Source organism: Hypomesus nipponensis, chromosome 28 (assembly GCF_054491055.1).
Source record: "Hypomesus nipponensis isolate SF chromosome 28, ASM5449105v1, whole genome shotgun sequence".
Lineage (NCBI taxonomy): Eukaryota > Metazoa > Chordata > Actinopteri > Osmeriformes > Osmeridae > Hypomesus > Hypomesus nipponensis.
This window is the reverse complement of record NC_140388.1, coordinates 9889740-9910853: the sequence shown is the minus strand read 5'-3', so window position 1 is coordinate 9910853 and position 21114 is coordinate 9889740. Positions and strand designations below refer to the sequence as shown.

The 21114-nt window shown below is 53.2% G+C and overlaps 1 protein-coding gene across 4 annotated transcripts in view; it reads left to right on the top strand.

Annotated features, from left to right (window-relative positions):
- The window catches only part of cabin1 (calcineurin binding protein 1), a 36848-nt gene that overhangs the window by 13908 nt on the left and 1826 nt on the right, over positions 1-21114 (top strand). For 2 of the 4 annotated variants that reach the window (XM_084694549.1, XM_084694547.1), the window contains exons 29-37: positions 333-742; positions 3066-3179; positions 10605-10768; positions 10942-11038; positions 11165-11845; positions 13744-13818; positions 18159-18420; positions 20320-20478; positions 20650-20852. In XM_084694549.1, the coding sequence (XP_084550675.1) occupies positions 333-742; positions 3066-3179; positions 10605-10768; positions 10942-11038; positions 11165-11845; positions 13744-13818; positions 18159-18420; positions 20320-20478; positions 20650-20852 (2165 nt within the window). Of the gene's footprint in view, positions 1-332; positions 743-3065; positions 3180-10604; positions 10769-10941; positions 11039-11164; positions 11846-13743; positions 13819-18158; positions 18421-20319; positions 20500-20649; positions 20853-21114 lie in introns of all 4 variants that reach the window. The other 2 variants (XM_084694548.1, XM_084694546.1) reach the window with 1 other exon arrangement.

Genomic DNA, 21114 nt, shown 5'->3' with positions numbered 1-21114 from the left:
GGAGCAGGGGAAACATCTCAAACGTGCAGGACAGGGGGATCCCTGAGGACCAGGGTTGAAGACCTCTGCTGTAGAATACACCTGAAAGGATAACTGCAAAGCCGAAATGTATGTGGGGAGTCAGATGGCTGAGTGGTGAGGGAGTCGGGCTAGTAATCAGAAAGTTGCCGGATCAATTCCCCGCTGTGCCAAATGACGTTGTGTCCTTGGGCAAGGCACTTCACCCTACTTGCCTCGGGGGGAATGTCCCTGTACTTACTGTAAGTCGCTCTGGATAAGAGCGAGCGTCTGCTAAATGTAAACGTATGTAAACGCAAACCTAATTCTCCAAGGCTCTCCCGGGGACAAGCACGCGGGGCTAGGCCCCGCCCCCACGCAGCAGGACAAGGGTATCCAGGAAGTCCCCGACGCGTCGTCCGGAAGCCCTCCTGACACCCCCCTCCCCAAGCCCCCCGCGGACCCCGGCCCCCACCCCGTCCCTGCCACGCCCCCCAAGACGGCCGCGGGGCCCCAGGGCACCCCCCAGACCCCCGTCAGCGAGGGCAAGAAGAGGGCGGAGCCCCCCCCCGAGGTGTTGATGGCGGAGGTCCCCAGGACCCTGCCCGCGGAGCGCGGGGAGCAGCGGAGGATGCTGGTGGAGATGTGCGCCGACACCCTGTTCCTCTGCCTCGGACGTTTCCCCCAGCACTACAAGAGCCTGTACCGCCTGGCCTACTTCCACGCCAACAGCAAGACGCACCAGGTCAGTCCAGGCCCCGCCCCCTCCCCCCCCTTTCTCCTTCAGACCCGCTCGCGTACACCTAGCGCTCTTCGCGGAACTACTCACCGTTTACAACCTGCTGCTCTACGCACACCCATCGTGTTTCCTGTTATTATTTCTGACATTTCATGTAGCGTACTGCCTGGTGGGGAGGGGGGCTGTGTTTTTCATGTAAATAGGTTGTGTTTTAAATGTGAGTTTCTCATACCTTAACCCAGAGCAGTTGGCTGACCCCCTTAGTGGAGAGGCATGACTACGACTGTGCTGATGTGTGTGTGTGTGTGTGTGTGTGTGTGTGTGAGAGAGAGAGGGAGACACATACAGTGAGACACATACAGTGAGACACATACAGTGAGAGAGAGAGAGAGAGAGAGAGAGAGAGAGAGAGAGAGAGAGACATACACATAGAGAGAGAGAGTGAGACACACAGAGAAAGAGAGAGTGAGACACACAGAGAAAGAGAGAGTGAGACACACAGAGAAAGAGAGAGTGGGACACACACAGAGAGAGAGTGAGACAGAGAGAGTGAGACACAGAGAGAGAGTGAGACACAGAGAGAGAGTGAGACACAGAGAGAGAGTGAGACACAGAGAGAGAGTGAGACACAGAGAGAGAGTGAGACACAGAGAGAGAGTGAGACACAGAGAGAGAGTGAGACACAGAGAGAGAGTGAGACAGAGAGAGTGAGACAGAGAGAGAGTGAGACACAGAGAGAGAGAGTGAGACACACAGAGAGAGAGAGTGAGACACACAGAGAGAGAGAGTGAGACACACAGAGAGAGAGAGTGAGACACAGAGAGAGAGTGAGACAGAGAGAGAGAGTGAGACAGAGAGAGAGTGAGACACAGAGAGAAAGTGAGACACAGAGAGAGACAGAACGTCCTGGAGAGTTCTGGTTGCCTGGAGTATACTGTGCTCTCTGCTCTGCTACAGGAGGTGAGAAAGCAGCAGAGCGAGGCTGTGAGCTCGTCGGTATGTGAGCTGGTGAAAATACCGAGTATTGTGTGTGCGTGTGCGTGTGTGTGTGTGTGTGGCCCACACGGCTGTTTGGCCATAGGTGTGTGTGTGTGTGTGTGTGGTGGGGGGGGGGGGAAGGTACAAAGCTCTTTAGGCAGAGTTGGGTGTGTGGGAGGCAGCTACCGCAGTGTTCCCGTGTGTCTGCCAGGTTTGGCTGAGGGAGCCTGCGTACTGTAGTGGCATCCTGCTGTCAGCATTCTGCTGCTCAGTCACTGTTCAGGGATGCTGGCTTGGAGAGGGCCGCGTTGTGGCTGTCAGAGAGCCCTCCAGCCCTTCGTTTAGGAGGGGTTCGGCCTTGTTATGGAAGACGCAAACTCGGGCTGTCGGCTTGACGCACTGGTACAAATGGGAAATGTATCCTGAGAAAAGACCAGAAGCTTCTAAGTGCAGGACTAAACCTGGGAGGTAAGGCCTCCAAGTTTGCTTCTGTGGTTTTCTCATTCCTGGGCACGAACGCGAGGACGTTATTTAGGTGGCCAATCGGGTTGATGCCCTGTTGTGTCAGAACAGTGACTGCATTGTCTAGAGACCAGGAAACTCCCATTGCAGATGAATAAGTAATGAGGCCGTTTCTGTATCATGTGTCAGTCTATTGTGAATGGGTCATACGTCTGCATGACTGCAGAATGATGGTCCTTTACATAAGGCCCCGGCCCCTGGAGACCTCTCCGGACCAGAGTGGTTATCAGGCAGTCATTCCTGGCAGGAGAGCCAGGGATCTTGGTAACGTTGGGTGCAAGCTGACAGGTCTTTGTAAACAAAGCGGAGTGAGAGACGGTGCTTGCAGACCAGAGGGAATGGCCTCTGTTTGGTGGCTTTCATGATCTAGCATGCTGCAAACAGGGTTTCACTCTCCCTGCTGTCACGGGTTTTGAACACGTCGTGTATTTCATTTCGTCCTCCCCCCCCGTCCCCCCCAACTTTAAGACCTATAGGTTTGGATGTCAGGTGGTCTATATGACTGCTCTGCGTGGGAGAAAGGAATGCATGCGTTAAAAAGCTGCTGTTGTCAGGCAACATTTAATTAGTCAGCATGTAGCCTGTTTTCATCTCTTGTTTTGCTACTGGATTCACTCCAGCCACACCATCGTAGTAATCACCAACCTGCGTATTTCAGCCTTGAAAGGAAATTAACTTTTTTGTTTGTTTTTTTTCTCTAGTTTCAGTTGGCCTGTGGTTAGTCTGTTCCTGTTCTGTAGCTCAGGGGCTTCCCCTTGTTTTCCCCGACACCATATTCCAATACATACATACAATAATACCTTTTTTTTTTCTTCTCTCCCCTCCACAGAATCTGCAGTGGGCACGAGATGTGTTGCTAGGAAGCAGTGTCCCATGGCAACAGCTGAAGCACATGCCAGCACAAGGACTTTTCTGTGAGAGGAACAAGACCAACCTGTTCAACGTGAGTCCCCCCAGTTCCCTGAGCCAGTTGTGCTGTCACAGCAGGCTGCAGGGGCTGTGTGTTGCTGCTCCTGCTCTCTCAAACCACAGCATGTGCTCATGGATTTTTCTTTCACGGGTAATTAGTCGATGGTTCAATCTTAGGACACCAATAATACAAATGTATTGAATATAGATGTTTTTTTTGTTTTTTTCTTCTCGAGAAGGAATCCCCTCCCCTTTTGAGGACTATATCCAGATCAGTATTCCCTGAGATTAATTTGGTACACTGTCATTATTTTATGGCTGCCTAATTGATGAGCGCTACGCAGCAATCTCATCAAAGCAGAAGCATTCTATAGAGGCTCTTCCTGTATTGTTTGACGAGGCCTCGGCAGGCTGCAGGAGATTAGTGTGTGTGTGTGTGTGTGTGTGGGCCCTGTATATTACACATTTACCTACTTTGACATTTCCTCCCGTGAAATCCAAATGGAATCCGATCCCGTTAATGGATTTCATTATGTTCACGAAAAGGGGAAAGCCCTTGGGTTTGTCTCCCCCCGGGAGCCCGTCGTAAAAGAAGGGCAGGCGGTTCATCTTCCCATCGAGTGGTGGAGGTCCGTCTTGCCTGTTTCGGGCTGTGTCGTGTGGGTGGAGGCTGACTCCTGACCCCGCTCCAGAAAGCTGCTGGGTACAGCTTGTATGCGAGGCTCCGTGTTGAGGCTGGGCCGGCGCTCTGCAGTGGCCCCTCTCCCACAGAGCCCCCGCAGAGCCCCCTTATGGAACCAAACCTGCTGCCTGGGTTCAGCCAACTGTCGGGGCTTAGCTGTCGCGGGCGAAGGAATCGGGGAATCTTGCTTCCGCGGAGGGGGGCACAACAAACAACGTCTCTGGTTTATGCAACAACAAAAAAAAGCTTTTGTTGACGGCGCGCTAGTCTGGAGCGCCATGTGTCTCGTTTGGATGTTTCTGGGGCTCTTCTGCGGTCAGAAGTACGAGTTGTTAGCGGTGTTGTAGTCCTGCTGTATAGCATATTCATTCAGCAGATGCGTTTACCCACAGCAGCATACTAGCAGCAGATTAGTGACCTCGTTATCAGCTGTGAAAACGCTGAACCGTGGCTCTGTGGGGCGGGTCGACATCCCTGGAGGATCATGTGTGGGCCCACAGGGGCAGCCGGTGTCACCAAGCCTCTAATGGGTGTTCCTCTCCTTGGCGGGCGTCCTCATCGAGTGCCTGCTTGCTGTGGGTCACTCAGTCCTGTAACAGTATGTGGGTCATGGTGCCCTAGTTTTTTCCTCCTGGTTTCTTTGGCTAGGTTATATCAACTGGGCACACATACAGCATAACCAACCTAACCTATATTCTGGTGCTTCTGACGTGTTCCAGTTCACTTGAGGCCGGGTTGCATAATTTATTGCAGTGATTGGTGCCAATGTTTTGTGGAGGGGGTGCCCTCAGTCAAACTGACCAACGGATTAAACCATAGCTCTTAGTTTCCCCTGCTTCTGCCTTATACATTGAGGAATATGTACCATTTTCAGATTTTTTTTTTTTTTTTTTTTTTTTTTTTTTGATAATGCAAAATATTTTTTTAAGAGAGATTTGTCCTGCTACAAGCAGTACTCTTTTTATTTCTGTATTGGTGCTTGTCAAAACATTAGCATTAGTAGCAGGGCTGTTCTCTGCCTGCCCCTGTAGCAGGGCTGTCCTCTGCCTGCCCCTGTAGCAGGGCTGTCCTCTGCCTGCCCCTGTAGCAGGGCTGTCCTCTGCCTGCCCCTGTAGCAGGGCTGTCCTCTGCCTGCCCCTGTAGCAGGGCTGTCTTCTGCCCCTGTAGCAGGGCTGTCCTCTGCCTGCCCCTGTAGCAGGGCTGTCTTCTGCCTGCCCCTGTAGCAGGGCTGTCCTCTGCCTGCCCCTGTAGCAGGGCTGTCCTCTGCCCCTGTAGCAGGGCTGTCTTCTGCCTGCCCCTGTAGCAGGGCTGTCCTCTGCCTGCCCCTGTAGCAGGGCTGTCCTCTGCCTGCCCCTGTAGCAGGGCTGTCCTGTGCCTGCCCCTGTAGCAGGGCTGTCCTGTGCCTGCCCCTGTAGCAGGGCTGTCCTGTGCCTGCCCCTGTAGCAGGGCTGTCTTCTGCCCCTGTAGCAGGGCTGTCTTCTGCCCCTGTAGCAGGGCTGTCTTCTGCCCCTGTAGCAGGGCTGTCCTCTGCCTGCCCCTGTAGCAGGGCTGTCCTCTGCCTGCCCCTGTAGCAGGGCTGTCCTCTGCCTGCCCCTGTAGCAGGGCTGTCCTCTGCCTGCCCCTGTAGCAGGGCTGTCCTCTGCCTGCCCCTGTAGCAGGGCTGTCCCCTGCCCCTGTAGCAGGGCTGTCCCCTGCCCCTGTAGCAGGGCTGTCCTCTGCCTGCCCCTGTAGCAGGGCTGTCCTCTGCCTGCCCCTGTAGCAGGGCTGTCTTCTGCCCCTGTAGCAGGGCTGTCCTCTGCCTGCCCCTGTAGCAGGGCTGTCTTCTGCCCCTGTAGCAGGGCTGTCCTCTGCCTGCCCCTGTAGCAGGGCTGTCTTCTGCCCCTGTAGCAGGGCTGTCCTCTGCCTGCCCCTGTAGCAGGGCTGTCCTCTGCCTGCCCCTGTAGCACGGCTGTCTTCTGCCCCTGTAGCACGGCTGTCTTCTGCCCCTGTAGCACAGCTGTCTTCTGCCCCTGCACACAGGCACAGCAGGCTCGCTCAGGCAGTGTTGCCCCCACACACACATATGTGCTTACATATTCCTCCACCCACGCACACACGCACACGGCTGCATGCTCCGGAGGAAAACCGTCTCTTCTGTTAGACATTCAGCCATTTCTTTTGTATTTTAATAGTTTACTTGTTTTGTGTATGTGTTGTGTTGATTTATGGCTTTTGCTACTCAGCCTGTACAGCACTTTGGTCAACAGTTATTTAAATTGGCTCTATAAATAGACTTGACTAGAATTGAATAACATCCAAAACCACTCCGAAACATTTTATGTTGAGACCAAGCTTACTGTAATAGGCTGAAACGTGAGTAATACTACTATTCATCCACTGGTAGGGGTTTTGTTTTGTTCATCTGTTTCAGCCCACCGTAGTTACTTTTTAACTTGACATCCTTTTTTTTTTCTTCTTTTTTTGTTGTTGCGGTAGACCAGAACATTCTGGTGTTTCTCTGCCTTGTAGTGAAGAGTACAGACAGCCTGTGAGGTGTTTTCAGCTGAGCGTGTAGGAGGAGCCTAGTCCAGAACAACCATCTACTATTTGCAAAGGAGGAGTGGCAGGTCTACATTAATACATTTGAAATTGTTGAAATTCCATATTTTGGATGTGGGCGTCTCTCTCTAAGGATATCACAGGGGTTCAGTCCACCTCTGTGTCGTGCTGTAAAAATCTTGGTTTAACAACAGGAAGCAAGGACAGACAAGATGCGCTTGCTTCGGATGTTTGTTGTGTTGAGCGGGCTGGCCGTCAGAGCGGAGCGCTGACAGGAAGGAGGTGAGCTTGTTGTTGTGCGGGGAAGCGCTCCCTGACCGCCTCGGTCTATCCTGCAGGGAGAGAGTCCTCTGACTGCATGGAATAGCATGCCTCTCTCTCTGTCTCTCTCTGTCTTTCTCTCTCTGTCTTTCTCTCACTGTCTCTCTGTGTCTCTCTGTCTCTGTCTCTCTCGCTCTCTGTCTGTCTCTCTCTGTCTTTCTCTGTGTCTGTCTCTCTCTCGATGGATGTATTTGTACACAAACTCACGTTCTCTCTCTCTCTCTCTCGTATGTTCCACCTCTCCTTCCTCCTCCCCCCTCTGCCCTCTCTCCTAACACCTATCTGGCTGGCTTTGTCCGTCTGTTTTCCAGCCATCCAACTCTTTCTCTCGTTCTTTTCCTGTTGCTTTTCTCTCTGTCGTGTGAGCGTGCTCTCCCCTCCCTTTTCTCTCTCTCTCTCTCTAGCTCCCCCTCCCCCTCTCTCTCTTTTTCTCTCCCGCGCTCTCACTCTCTCTGTCTCTCTCTCTCTCTGAGCTGCTCTAGGTCTCTCTTTACTCATTGCTCTCTTCCCCTTTGGTTTGTGTATGTATTGTGTGGGCGTGTGATTAAGGGGCGGGACCTAACTCGGCCTGCCTCCGATTGGCTGTCTGGAGTGTGAGGGGGGGCGGCGGTAGGCTGTGGTTGAGAGCGGGAGTGAGAGGGGAGGGAGGGAGCCAGCCCCGTAGCAGGCTGGGGTCATGGGAGAGAGAGAGAGAGGGGGGGGGGGGGAACGCGTGGGTGTTTTTGTGTTTGTGAGATGGCAGGGTTGGAGAGCGAGCGAGGAGCAAGTCATCCTGCCTGTCAGTGGCACGCCGCTCACTCTCCAGGACCTGACACCTGCGTCGTGTCTGCTCCCCTTCACGCTCCTCTCCTCCTCCTCCTCTTCCTCCTTGTCGTGCTCTTGCCTCCTGTCCTCCGCCCCTCCTCTCTCCCGGCACCCCGAGTGCAGCCCTCTCTCTCTCTCGCTCTCTGGGAGGGAGTTTCCATCGGGGTGGGACTGCTGCCAGGGCCGCTGGAGCCGTGAGCGCCAGCGGGAGTCCACCCAAAAAGAGAACAGTAACGCAGGCGGAGGCGCGGTAACGTTCCCCCGGTGATGGTGAGTCCTACTCCTCCTGGCCGTGTTTTAACAAACGAGCGCGTGATTTAGCGCTGGGTTTTTACGCCGGCGGAATTCTTCCCCAGTTTGCAGGAGTTGTCGGGTGTTTGTACTCGTAGGGGGGGGGGGGAGGGGGGAGGAGTCTGGCGCGGCGGAGCGCGTTCTGTTTCTCGTCAACGCAGACGAGTCCTCTCTCTCCCCTGCCGTGTGTGATTTCTCTACACAGCAGCATCCCTCTACAGACCGACTGACTGTTGCCTGAGGAGAGGGTTTCTCTGTGTGGTTGTTCCGGTGTGTGCGTGGTCGTGATGTTGGCCAGTGTATTCCCTGATCGTACTGTGCGATGTACCCAGGGTGTTGAGGTTTGATACAGGTTGACGTGACGCTGGCTCGATCCTGCGGGGCTGTGTGCTCGTTCTAGCGAAGGGAGGTGGAAGAAGGGAGGGGATTCAGCGGTTATGACCAGATAAGGAGAGAGGAGAGTGAGAGGCATGGGGGGAGGTCTCCCCCCCTGGAATCAAAGGTCCCTCGTTTTAATGATCATCGGTTGGTATACTTGGCAAGTGGTTCATGTTCTTAGTTTGTTACAGGTGGACGAAGTGATGCATGTTTTATTAAACCCTCATTTCGGTTGGTTCCTGATTCCCGGTCCAGGGCTGGCTGGACATGGTGTTCATTAGTGTGGCGTATCTGGATCTCATAGACATTTGCAGAAGGAATTGACAAGGGAAATAACTCTCTCCGTTAGTCATGTTTGCACTTCAGAAGAAGACTAATTCATCAAGTTCTCTAAAAGACATGGTCACTCAGACTAGGGTCTCATATGAGCCAAGTGCTGCTTTGGTGTGGGGGACCATGTTAGGGGGTGGGGGTGGAGGGAAGGAGGAAGTGGGTGTGGAGGGGGGAGGAGGGAGGAGGGAGAAATCCCATGCCCTGGAAGGAGATCTGAGTCAGGACCCTCCAGATCGATGTCTTCTCCCTCTGGGAGACACACCAGGGAGAATATCTGTCTCTGTTTGTATCTAGCTGCTGCTGCTGTTGTTTTGTTGCCAGAGTGAGATGATGGCTGTTCTCCAGTCATGTGACCTGTAACAGTCAGGATGTTGCGATGTGTAATGACTGAACTAGTGATGCATAATTGCTTCTGATGTGTGAATACGTAGGCCATAATCGCTGCCTTCTCCTCGCTGTCTCCCTCTCCCCCTCCAAAGCATCTCTTGTTTACAATTTAATTCCAAAAGCTGTGGGGTGGGGAGTTTCAGTGATGCCTTTAAGCTCTTGCGATGCTTGAACCTGGTTCCATAGCCTGCTAAAGTGCTGCACACATCCCCCGTCAACTATGGGTCACATTTCCCCACTGAAAATAGAGAGGGGGGGAAAAATATGCTATTTAAATAATAAATAAATAAAAAAATACAAATCCATGCTGGTAAAGTCTTACAAATCTGCTTTATCTGTTGTGCTACATGGTAATCTGTGCAAAGCTGTGGTGCAGCTCTCTCTAAACAGCTTTGCTGTGGTTGGATGTTTCTACGCTGAGGAAGAGGCCTCCCTCCCTCCTTCTCAAGCCCTCTCTAGTCCAGCACGATTGACCTATAGCGGTAAATCCCTGCTATGCTGGATTGTGCTGGTCCCCATTGTCCTACTTCTGATTAATTTTGTTGCGAGCAAACTGGCATCACACTGCTTTCTACAGCTTATTGGATACGATTATTGGAGATGGAATGAGTTGATGCATCACAATGCTCTTTGGTCGATTCCAACTTCAAGAATGCATTGGAACTCGATAGTTAACGACCAAACAAACGAATCTTTCTCCTGTGAAAATTCCAAATGCCAATGCAGAGCTGGTAGTTAAGGTGGAATATAGGCTGGTAGTTGGTGTGATTATTAGTGTGATCGTCAAGAGGAAGTGGTAGAACCTGTGGAGGCTGATAAAACAGATCTCATTTGTTTAGTTCCATTGCGATATGTGTAGCTTTTCTGTCCTTTCTGTCGCTTGCTCACACACACACACACACACACACACAGAGTTCTGAAAGCATATCTTCTGCTAAAAGGCACTCAGGTAGAACCCAAGACCTTGGCTAAACCAGCTGGGAGCAGGGCACCCCTTCGTTTGCCATAGAGACTTCTCGCATTTATGGTATGTGTATGTGTGTGTACAAGCTAAATGAAAACTAAACATTCTCACTAGTGCATGAGAGTTCCCTGTACATGAACCCATATACGTAACAGTACCCTAATGTTCCAGCTTCGGGTTGTCTGCCTCCACACACACATACACACACACACACACACACACTGCAGGATATTTCCATTCTCTCATGAGGACTCTTTCTCTTTGTAATGCCTTTTTATTTTGGCCCAAATTAATTCATGTGGCTTTCTCCACTTTCTGCTTTCCTGGGGGTTGTCCAATTCTCACTGTTGGGTCTAATTGTTTACTCATGTCAGTATTATTCACAGTGCACAGTCCCTGAAGGAGCTGGCAGCAGGCTAGCACGCAGCAGGGCACACGTCCCTAAACAAAAAGAGCGCAGAAAATTGCCCCAAATGAGCTTACCCTTGTGACCAAGACACACAATGAATGAATGAACTGCTTTAACCAACCAGAGGCCTCACGTTGTATTCCATTGTCTGTGGGGTCACCTCTGGGGTTCACGTAGGTGCACTTACAATACTAAGAAAACGGCTGCATTATATCCCTGCGCCAGTTTGAAGTATGAGCCACGTAAACGCGTGTCGATACCTGCCTGGTGGAGAAGAGTTGTGGCTGACTAACGTCTTGGCACTGTCCCTCTCCTCCCTCCTCCTCCTCCTCCTCCTCCTCACCGCCTCTAGGGCATCTGGCGTATCCCAGTGGATGAGATTGATCGCCCGGGGAGTTTTGCGTCGCATATGAACCGCTCCATCGTCCTGCTGCTGGAGGTGCTGTCTCTGCTGAAGGACCATGACACTCTGCTGAAAGTCTCTTTCATGCTTCAGAGGACGCCGGACCAGGGAAAGTAAGAGATGACGGGCCGCTAAGCCACCACCAGCAGGGGGCGCACTACCTGGGCTTCAGATAAAGGAGTGTGTGTGTGTGTGTGTGTGTGTGTGTGTGTGTGAGATATTCTGTAAACTATATTTAACTGACGTGTCTGTTTCTCTCTTTCTACCCAACCTCCTTGTTTTGAAGGAAATATTTGCGGGATGTGGATCGCCAAGTTTTGGCCAAGAGAGCATTTTTCCTCAACGTGAAAGTCCTGGAGGACAAGCTGAACAGTCTCACAGGGGTAGGAAGCCAGGGTTCCTCTCACACTCGGGGAAACCAGGAAGAAGCCCTGGGGTTCATCTCTCCGGCGCGCGCGTGTGTGTGTGCGCTCGTGTTTTCAATGGCGTCTGCTCTTCCTCACTGTCAGGTTTCGGAGCAACCTTCCAAAGGGCCTTTACCCTCCATGGGGGAGATGACGACCACAGATACATCCAGCAGGCCCGGTGCGGACGACAAACAGGCCCTGCCTAAGAAGCCCGGGCTCTCTGACGGAGCCGCTGCCCCAGGCCCTGACCCCGGCCCCAGGGAGGCCTCCCAGACACAGCCTCCTCAGGCCCCCGACAAAGGGGACCAGGCGCCAGTGCTCCCCGCGGGTAAGGCGGAGGGGCTCAGAGCGGGACCGGCTGAGCCCCTGGAGCCCATGGAGCTGGACGTCTGCCTCTGGGAGAGGGCGGCCAAGACCGCGGACCCTCAGGGCAGGCAGCTGAACACCGAGGCCCCCAGAAGTGGGACTGAGCTCGGGGAGAAGGTGCCGGAGAGCAGCCGGGCTCCGGAGCTGTCCCTGGAGGAGCTGAGTATCAGCTCCAGGCAACAGCAACAGCAGGCCCCTCACACTCCCAGAGGCCCGCTGTCGGGGTACGGGGCGGAGCAGGGGCAGGGGCCGGGGAGGAGGCCCAGCCGGAAGAGGAAGATGCTGGAGGACGTGGAGTCTGGGAAGACGTTGCTGCTGGACGCTTACAGGGTGTGGCAGCAGGGTCAGAAGGTCATGACCTATGACCTGGGGCGCATCGAGAAGATCATGTCCGAGACCTACATGCTCATGAAGCAGGCAAGTTCACAGCGACCGTTACACGCCGCCACATCTGAAAGGACATCAAACATTCTGTGGTGTTTACTCATTCCCTACGTCGACACTATACGTCGTTTTGAATGTAGTTAGGTGTGTTTGGGCCTTAGTTTTGTGTGTGTTTCTCACCCTTCCTGCCCGTGTCACTGTTGAAGAGGAGGGAGTCCTCGTCAGCCTTTGTGAACTCATTGAGCTGGGGATCAATGCTGACCGCGGGGTGGAGGTGGGGATGTGGGTGGAAGGGTGAGAGAGGGTGGGGGTGGAAGGGCTGTCATTGGCTGTGTGTCAAGCCCGAAGGCTGCAGCTGGAGTGGGAGGCTGCAAGCATGCGAGAGCAACAGAGTGGGCAGAGAGAGAAGGGAGAGAGAGGTGGATGGATGGATGAGGGCTGCTGTAGTTATAAATGTTTTTTTTTTTTTTTTTTTTATCCCCTACGTATACAGTACGTGACACTACCTTTATGATGGCCTGGTTATCGGTGGTGATCTTGTCAGCCTGACTAATCACTGATGTCTCTAAATAGAATGTTATGACGACAATGACAAGACAATGACCTGAATCGCGTTCCAATGCAGGGTGGGTCTGGCTGTGGCAGATGTAACCAGCATACGTGTGGTTGTGATGGGCGACGTGCGTCTTTTGGTCTTGTCGATGGTTTTTTTTTCTCGAATTGAATGTGGGGCAGCTCCTCTAGGCTTGAGCAATTACGCAGATACCATCGTAGAGATACCAGGCCTGGGAGACGAAATGCCACGGCGGTGATCAGTCAGGTTCACCAGGCGTCCTCATTAATCCTCCACCTGTGTTCTGCAGCAGAACACACCAGCGTGTCCTGACAAGTCTCTCTCGCTCTCTTCACCGGCGTGTTTCATTAGAGAGCGGTTTGGGGCCAGCTCGGTTTCTGTTCAGTTTTTCAGTTTCGTAACAGATCGTTTTCCCTTTCCTCCCCCACCCCAACACACACACACACACACACACATGTCCACAGCTTCCCACTTCAGCCCAGCACCACAAGCATTTCTCATTACGCTTCCCCCGGAAAAGCCCATCTTTCTTCACTACCAGAGACTCCCGTCTCCGGAGTGTGTTCAAAACGCCAATCGGTAATCAGCGTCTCGGCTCTCAGCCAACCCTCTCATTCCTCTCTGTCTGGGGTCTATTCCAGAGCCCCCCGCCCCCAATGCCGCCACTCGCTAGTCTACCCCTTAACGAGAGGCAGACAGCCCCGTGCTAAAACCTAGCCTAGCCGTAGCGCTAGCCTAGCGTGCAGGAGAGGGGATGTAGCGCTAGCCTAGCGTGCAGGAAAGGAGAGGGGATGTAGCGCTAGTCTAGCGTGCAAGAGAGGAGAGGGGATGTAGCGCTAGTCTAGCGTGCAGGAGAGGAGAGGGGATGTAGCGCTAATCTAGCGTGCAGGAGAGGAGAGGGGATGTAGCGCTAGTCTAGCGTGCAGGAGAGGAGAGGGGATGTAGCGCTAATCTAGCGTGCAAGAGAGGAGAGGGCATGTAGTGCTAGCCTAGCGTGCAGGAAAAGGGAAGTAGCGCTAGCCTAGCGTAAAGGAGAGGGGATGTAGCGCTAGCCTAGCGTAAAGGAGAGGGGATGTAGCGCTAGCCTAGCGTACGGGGGGTGGATGTAGCTGTGGATGATGTTGCTGGGCAGAAGCAGCTCTCTCACTCCCACACACAGGATCCTATCTGCTATCTGTGGCCTAATGAGGGCCTTCAGTCAGTAACACGCCCCCCCACCCCTCCCCCCACCAGACGAGGTCATCCTTAGATCAGGCCTCTGGGAAGGCAGCCAGGCCCTGCCACTCCTAACCCTTCTGCGTTCCCCTCCTCTCTCTCTCTCTGTCTCTCTCTGTCTATCTCTCTCTCCTCCCCGCAGGTCGACGAGGACGTTGCTTTGGACCAAGCGGTGAAGTTTTGCCAGGTCCAGCTGGCCACCTCTGCACAGAGACAGGTGGGTCGGTAGTTTGCACACACAACACCGGAGCAGGGCTGGGACCCTCGCTCCCCTCTCTGGGAATCTGTCTTCTGTTTCGTCAGCGACCTCCAGAGCCTTGGTTTTTCCTTTTTAATGCATCGGGAGGGGGGGGGGTCGTCAAAGCTGGTAATGAGGTGCTCGAGCTAATGAAGTCTCTCCCAGTGTAATAAAGGAAACTTCAGGTCCTGGCCATTACTTTCTAAACAACACGTCAGGCTGTGACTCACCATCCTTGGCTCAACCACCCCCCCCCCCCTTCTTTTCATCCACACTTTTGGACAAACATCCTTTGCGATGTGTTCCCTCTTTTCCGTCTGCCTCTGCAGTCTGGGTTCTCGGTTTGGTCTGAGAGCTTGCCGTGAGATTCTCTCACTGTGTCCTTGTTTAGCGCCCTTAATGAAGAGGCGACGTCTATTCTCGCTCATTATATTTAGGGCTTTTTTTCTTCTGCTGTCTTGACGGTCTGCGGTCTACAGGTTGTTGTGGTGTGCCACAGTGGCCACAGCTCAGTCAGTATCCGGGGGTACACGTTTAAGTTTCGAGTTTATCAGCCTTTTGTCGCGGGACATAAGAATTCTTGGTCCTGATCTTCACGCGTTTCCAGGCAGTCCATCCTGATCCTATAAATAAACAAATCCCAATCCTATGTGAGCGATCTTATCAACAATAAATCATGATATGTAAAGAAATTATGAATATAAGAATTCATACCACAGTCCCTGCAGTGGCTAGCATGCCCAGAAAATGCTAGAGCATTGTAGAGCATTTCTACTCCGGGGGCTGAGCGGCTGTCATTAACAGGCGCTGTCTGTGGTGAAACGTGCGGTCGTCCTCCGCTGACACGCTAGCAGGGTAATTCCCCAGGTCTTTTTGACATGTACCTTGCTCCAACCTGGCGGTGCTTTTAATAACCCAGAGAGCAGCAAGAACAGTCCCCCCATTGTCTCCACTCAGGAGCTGCCAAACTTGCTGGCTTGAGACTAGAATGTTCCCTGGTGCTGTACGAGTGTCGCTTGTTTGCATATGAAAGGGGAAAGCACACATGATTACCCAGAGATATCGTTCCTTCCTCAGCAGCCCGCACTCTTGACATATGACAATCCGAGATTCCCAACGTGTGAAATGGCGATAAGACATTCAGCGTTTCATATATATATATATATAGACCCCGGGGGGAAATGCTTTGTTTAGACTGAGCACGAGCGAGTGACGTTAGCTCAAACCTATAATCATTGCAACGGAGCTCTCTGTTCATGTCTTACGCATTCTGAATCCAGGCGTCAGTTTCTCTGACTTGTCTGTGGGTAGCTACTGAGCTTTCCCCCCCCCCTCCCTCTCCTCCCAACAAGGGCTTCTCTCTTCACATCCCGTTGTCAAGGTGATGCAAAACTCAGAACACTGAGAGTATCTATGGGAATATCACTAGACCACACGTGTTAGATGGGCTACTAGGTTGTGGTGTTTTGGGAAAAACAAAACGATTATATTATGGATGTCATAAGCCGAGTGTATCATGGTGTACAGAGTGTACTCGGATCCAAGCCCCTTATTTTGTAGTATCGTATTACTGGTACAAATGTCTATTTGTAATGGAACCAGGTACTATAAATCTGTAAACAAATGTATCTTCACTGGATGTATAAAGATCGGTCTGGTAAGTGTGTGTGTGTGTGTGTGTGTGTGTGTGTGTGTGTGTGTGTGTGCTCAGAGTCTGAGTTGGAGAGGAGGTGGGCTTAATACTGGGAGTGGTTCCCTGCCCCCTCGACGGGTCAGCCACTGTGCTCATCCAGACCAGAGCGTGAGTCAGCCCAGAGAGCAGTTCTCCTCTCAGGGCTACATGGGAAAGATGGATTGGGGGAGGCGGGGGGGGGGGGTGTCGGGGGCTTAGACAAATACTCATTCTCCTTTTCCTGTCATCTCCCTCAGATTATTAGGTTTTTTTTGGGGGGGGGGGGAGATACGATTATTAACTGGATACTTCCGTTTGTGTTGTCAGTGGTGTTGTAAACACAGCCAACAACTTCCTGTCCTCAAACACTTCCTGACCTCCCTGGTGTGGCCATGGGAATCCTCAGAAGGCCCAGGATCAGGTGTTGAGGTGATTCATGACCCTGTCTACAGGCTGGGGCTGTGCAGCCACAGTTCGCTCTCCCGCTCGCCTGCCTGACCTTGGTGTCCTTACGACTTCTGTCTCCCAGAGCGAGCTGTCTCCCAGAGCGAGCTGTCTCCCAGAGCGAGCTGTCTCCCAGAGCGAGCTGTCTCCCAGAGCGAGCTGTCTCCCAGAGCGAGCTGTCTCCCAGAGCGAGCTGTCTCCCAGAGCGAGCTGTCTCCCAGAGCGAGCTGTCTCCCAGAGCGAGCTGTCTCCCAGAGCGAGCTGTCTCCCAGAGCGAGCTGTCTCCCAGAGCGAGCTGTCTCCCAGAGCGAGCTGTCTCCCAGAGCGAGCTGTCTCCCAGAGCGAGCTGTCTCCCAGAGCGAGCTGTCTCCCAGAGCGAGCTGTCTCCCGGCCCAGTATCTGGCTTGCCAGGGAAGAATACCGACCGGCAGCTCTCTAACGTAAACAGAGAGGGACGTCTTAAACTGGCCACTTTTATAAAAAACACATTTTTAAAACATCCAGCGGTTTGTATTCCTACTGAAAGGTGATGAAAACAGGAAAGGCAATACGCTGTTATAAGCTGCTTTCCTGCCCCACACACACACACACATGCCCCATCTCAGTGTTGACGCGGGGGGCCACCGCCGTTGGATTCTAAGTCTGAAAAGCGAACCTGGTTGGTGGTGAAGCAGTCAGTCATTTCTGCTCAAAGGTTGCAGGAACACTGCAGACGCACAGTGGATCTCAGTATGCCTCTGCCCCTCTAAAGTCCCCCATGTTTAATTCAGAAGGTAGGAATCTTCAAAGCTTCCCTAGGAACTGTGTTGAGCCTCTGTAGGGCTGGTGTTTGTAGAGCGAGGGAGCGAGTTGGGAGAGCGTTTCCTCAGCTGGTGTGTTTGTTTAGCCGACTATGTGAATTCCTCTGGGAGACTCCCGATTAAACAGCTCTGACTCACCGCAGAATTTGACTCGAAACCCAAGCACTTGGAACTTGCAGTGGGAAAATAACCCTGCAAGCTCGCCCGCACTGTGGATCAATAGGGGATTTCTCTGAGTGTGTTGTGTTACCATAGTCACGGTCAACATTTACAGCAGAGTAGAGAAGCTAAGCTGTTTCAAAGTCACCTCAACTGAACCCCCCTCATGTTTTGAATATTTTGTGTAACTGACAAAATACGGCGTTGTCCTGTTCGTGTTTTCCCGGGCGACGCTCGCGGCAGTCCGGCACTCCTCCATCACAGAGGGCGAGCTGAACGGAGACCGCCTCGGCTCGCCTTTTCGACTGTGCTCCTCCACGTTGCCATGACAGCGGCTGCGGGAGCTGTTGTCACGGGGTTGTTAAGCACAGCTCTTGTCGCGGACTGGCCCTTCTGACGCTGGCTTGCGTCCTCCAGTCTCCCTCAGGCCTGTTCCCTGGAGGACCTCGCGCCCCCCTCCCCCTCCCCTCCCCCGGGGGCGGGCCCGGGGCGCCCAGGTTGCAGGAGAGTCATGAGCTGTCATTTCCTCTTCCTGTGGGAGAGAGGTGCGACAGCGTAGCCTCATGACTCATCCTCCTCCGGTTGTGACTCCTGTACAAGGAGGATGTGCACTTCTCAGGGCTGTGTTCCCTACAGTGAGACAGGGTTCCACTGCGTTCCCTACAGTGAGACAGGGTTCCACTGTGTTCCCTTACAGAGACAGGGTTCCACTGTGTTCCCTTACAGAGACAGGGTTCCACTGCGTTCCCTACAGCGAGACAGGGTTGCACTGTGTTCCCTACAGTGAGACAGGGTTCCACTGTGTTCCCTACAGTGAGACAGAGTTCCACTGTGTTCCCTACAGTGAGACAGGGTTCCACTGTGTTCCCTTACAGAGACAGGGTTCCACTGTGTTCCCTTACAGAGACAGGGTTCCACTGCGTTCCCTACAGCGAGACAGGGTTGCACTGTGTTCCCTACAGTGAGACAGGGTTCCACTGTGTTCCCTACAGTGAGACAGGGTTCCACTGTGTTCCCTACAGTGAGACAGGGTTGCACTGTGTTCCCTACAGTGAGACAGGGTTCCACTGTGTTCCCTACAGTGAGACAGGGTTCCACTGTGTTCCCTTACAGAGACAGGGTTCCACTGTGTTCCCTTAAAGAGACAGAGTTCCGCGGGTCGCCCAATCGTCAGCTTCTCTACCTTCTTAAGCAACTATCTCTCCTCTCTGTCTCTGCATTTCTCTCGTTCTCTTCATTCCCAGTCTGCCGGTGAGACGCCCACAACACCCAAGTACGCCAAGGAGCACCGAGACCTCTTCTTCCCAGCCTCGCTGCCCACGCCGGTCCTCCTCAGTCACGCCCCCTGCCCCCCCCTGCCCTCCCAGGACAGCCTAGCCAAAGTGGGCTACGAGCCGCTGGGAAAGACCCCCAGACCTGCCCCCTTCGGAGGCCACGAGCAGCCCCAGCCTCGGAGGCCCACGGTCAGCCTCTCTGCAGCGGCCATGGCCTTCCTTCCACACTCAGGTCAGTCGCTTCCCTCCTTCCACACTCAGGTCAGTCGCTTCCCTCCTTCCACACTCAGGTCAGTCGCTTCCTTCCTTCCACACTCAGGTCAGTCGCTTCCCTCCTTCCACACTCAGGTCAGTCGCTTCCCTCCTTCCACACTCAGGTCAGTCGCTTCCCTCCTTCCAGACTCAGGTCAGTCGCTTCCCTCCTTCCACACTCAGGTCAGTCGCTACCCTCCTTCCACACTCAGGTCAGTCGCTTCCCTCCTTCCACACTCAGGTCAGTCGCTTCCCTCCTTCCACACTCAGGTCAGTCGCTTCCCTCCTTCCACACTCAGGTCAGTCGCTTCCCTCCTTCCACACTCAGGTCAGTCGCTTCCCTAATTCCACACTCAGGTCAGTCGCTTCCCTCCTTCCACACTCAGGTCAGTCGCTTCCCTCCTTCCACACTCAGGTCAGTCGCTTTTTTCCACACTCTGGGTCATGAAAAGCAGTCGAGCAATGTCAGAATCAGAAAGGGTTTTATTTGCAATGAGAGTTTGCACAGACAAGGAATTTACTTTGGCAGGAAGTAAAAACATGAAACACATAGGAATCTTAAAACCTAAATATGTGGTCTAACTATACTAAAGGTGCAGGACTTAAACTCTTGCAATATCAAACAAATAGGCTGCTTTAAATTAAGCGGAGAGCTAGAAATCTTGAGGGAGCACCTTTTTAGAAAGCATATTCGTTATGTTCTCAGCAGAGGCAGTCGGAGGAGGAAGTGTGTGTGTGTGTGTGTGTGTGTGTCAGTGCTGCTGTCATGGCAGGCTGTTCTAGAGGGCAGGTTGCCCTGGCCTCTGTCCTGTACTGCCACCACACAGCCAGCAGGGGGCAGGCTAGGCCTCTCTCAGTTCACTTAAACACAGTCAACTCTCAACCATGACCTGGTTCACTCCGTCCTTTCCAGTTGAACAGTATATCTTTGAAGTCACACGTTACTCATGTCCGTGTCACGTTCATCCGACTCACCACCTGGGAGCTGGAGACGGTCGTTGCAAAGATCGCGTCAGGTGGCTGAGAGGTTAGGGAAACGGACTAGTAATCCCAGGCTAGTAATCAGACGGTTGCCGGTTCTATTCCCGGCTGTGCCATATGACGTTGTGTCCTTGGGCAAGGCACTTCACCCTACTTGCCTCGGGGGGAATATGTCTACATACTGGAGGTCGCTCTGGATAAGAGCGTCTGCTAAATGTAAATGTAAGATCGAACCGCTTGTTATCCCACGTCAGGGGGGAAACGCCTCTCGCTTACTCTGGTATTTGCGCGAACACAGCAGGGCCCTGTGATATAAACACACTGGAAAGGGTGGCGAGTGTTCAAGGCGACGCTCTGAGACTGCTCTGAAATCGACTAGGCCAATGGTTTCCCTGGCAACCTGGATGAAGAGGTCGTGGGGAGAGGGATTGTATTTCCCATCAGTCAGAGAAGCACACTGCTACCTGGACTCCTGTCTTTGCTGGAACACCTGACAGTCAGATAAGGGGAATTATGTACTGTCTGTTGCAGGGTTTGCATTTGAATGATTTTGTTTTGGGGTATTTTGATAAGTCTTTATTTGGGAACAAAGCCGTCTTTTAAAACCCCTGCTGGCAATGGATGACCTGTTATTCTCCTCTGATACTACTGTATGTGGTTTGATCTCAGAGTGATATCTGGCAATCTAAGTGGTGTGTGTGTGTGTGTGTGTGTGTGTGTGTGTGTGTGTGTGTGTGTGTGTGTGTGTGTGTGTGTGTGTGTGTGTGTGTGTGTGTGTGTGTGTGTGTGTGTGTGTGTGTGTGTGTGTGTGTGTGTGTGTGTGTGTGTGTGTGTGTGTGTGTGTGTGTGTGTGTGTGTGTGTGTGTGTGTGTCCTGCCCTTCTCTGGCGTGGTCCCAGGAGAGCGTGACCAGCTCCCAGAGGGCCTGTCGTACCGACAGCAGGAGTCTCACCTGTGCCACAAGATGAAGCTGGCCAGCGTGTGTCCCCCCGGGCAGGAGGGCGGGGCCTGGCGTCCCGAGGAGCCCCCCACCTGCAGCTCCACACAGCCCCACCCTGGTCAGCACGCGCCCAGCTCAGGTCTGCTCCCTTCAGCCAGCCCAAAGGAAATCCAAGCTTTGACTGTTTGACCGCAATGCAACATGCAGTGTTTAGATTTTTGGGGTGTATCTTGGAGACGATGCCTGTTGACTCCTCTGTCTCTCCATCTCTCTCTCTCTCTCTCTCCAGACCAGCAGCTGTACGGAGGCAGTGATCTGTCCAGGCTGTCTGACCCCAGTCGCATCCGTTCTCGCATCCCCGCCAACATGCCAAAGCTCTTCATCCCCTCCACCGTCACCAAGTTCCCCCCAGAGATCACCGTCACGCCCCCCACTCCCACCCTGCTGTCCCCCAAGGGCAGCATCTCAGAGGAAACCAAGCAGAGGCTCAAGGTACACTCTACTGACGGGTGTCTCTCTCTCTCACACACACTCTGTCTCTCTCTCTCACTCTCTCTCTCACACACTGTCTCTCACTCTCTGTCCTGCTCGCTCACACTCACTATCTCTCTCTCTCTTTTCTCTCTCTTGCTCGCTCGCTCTTTCACTCACACTCTCTCTTGCTCGCTCGCTCACTCTCTTCTCACTCTCACTGTCTCTTCTCGCTCTCGCTCTCTCTCTCTCACTTCACTCTCTCTCCTTCCCTCCCTCCTCA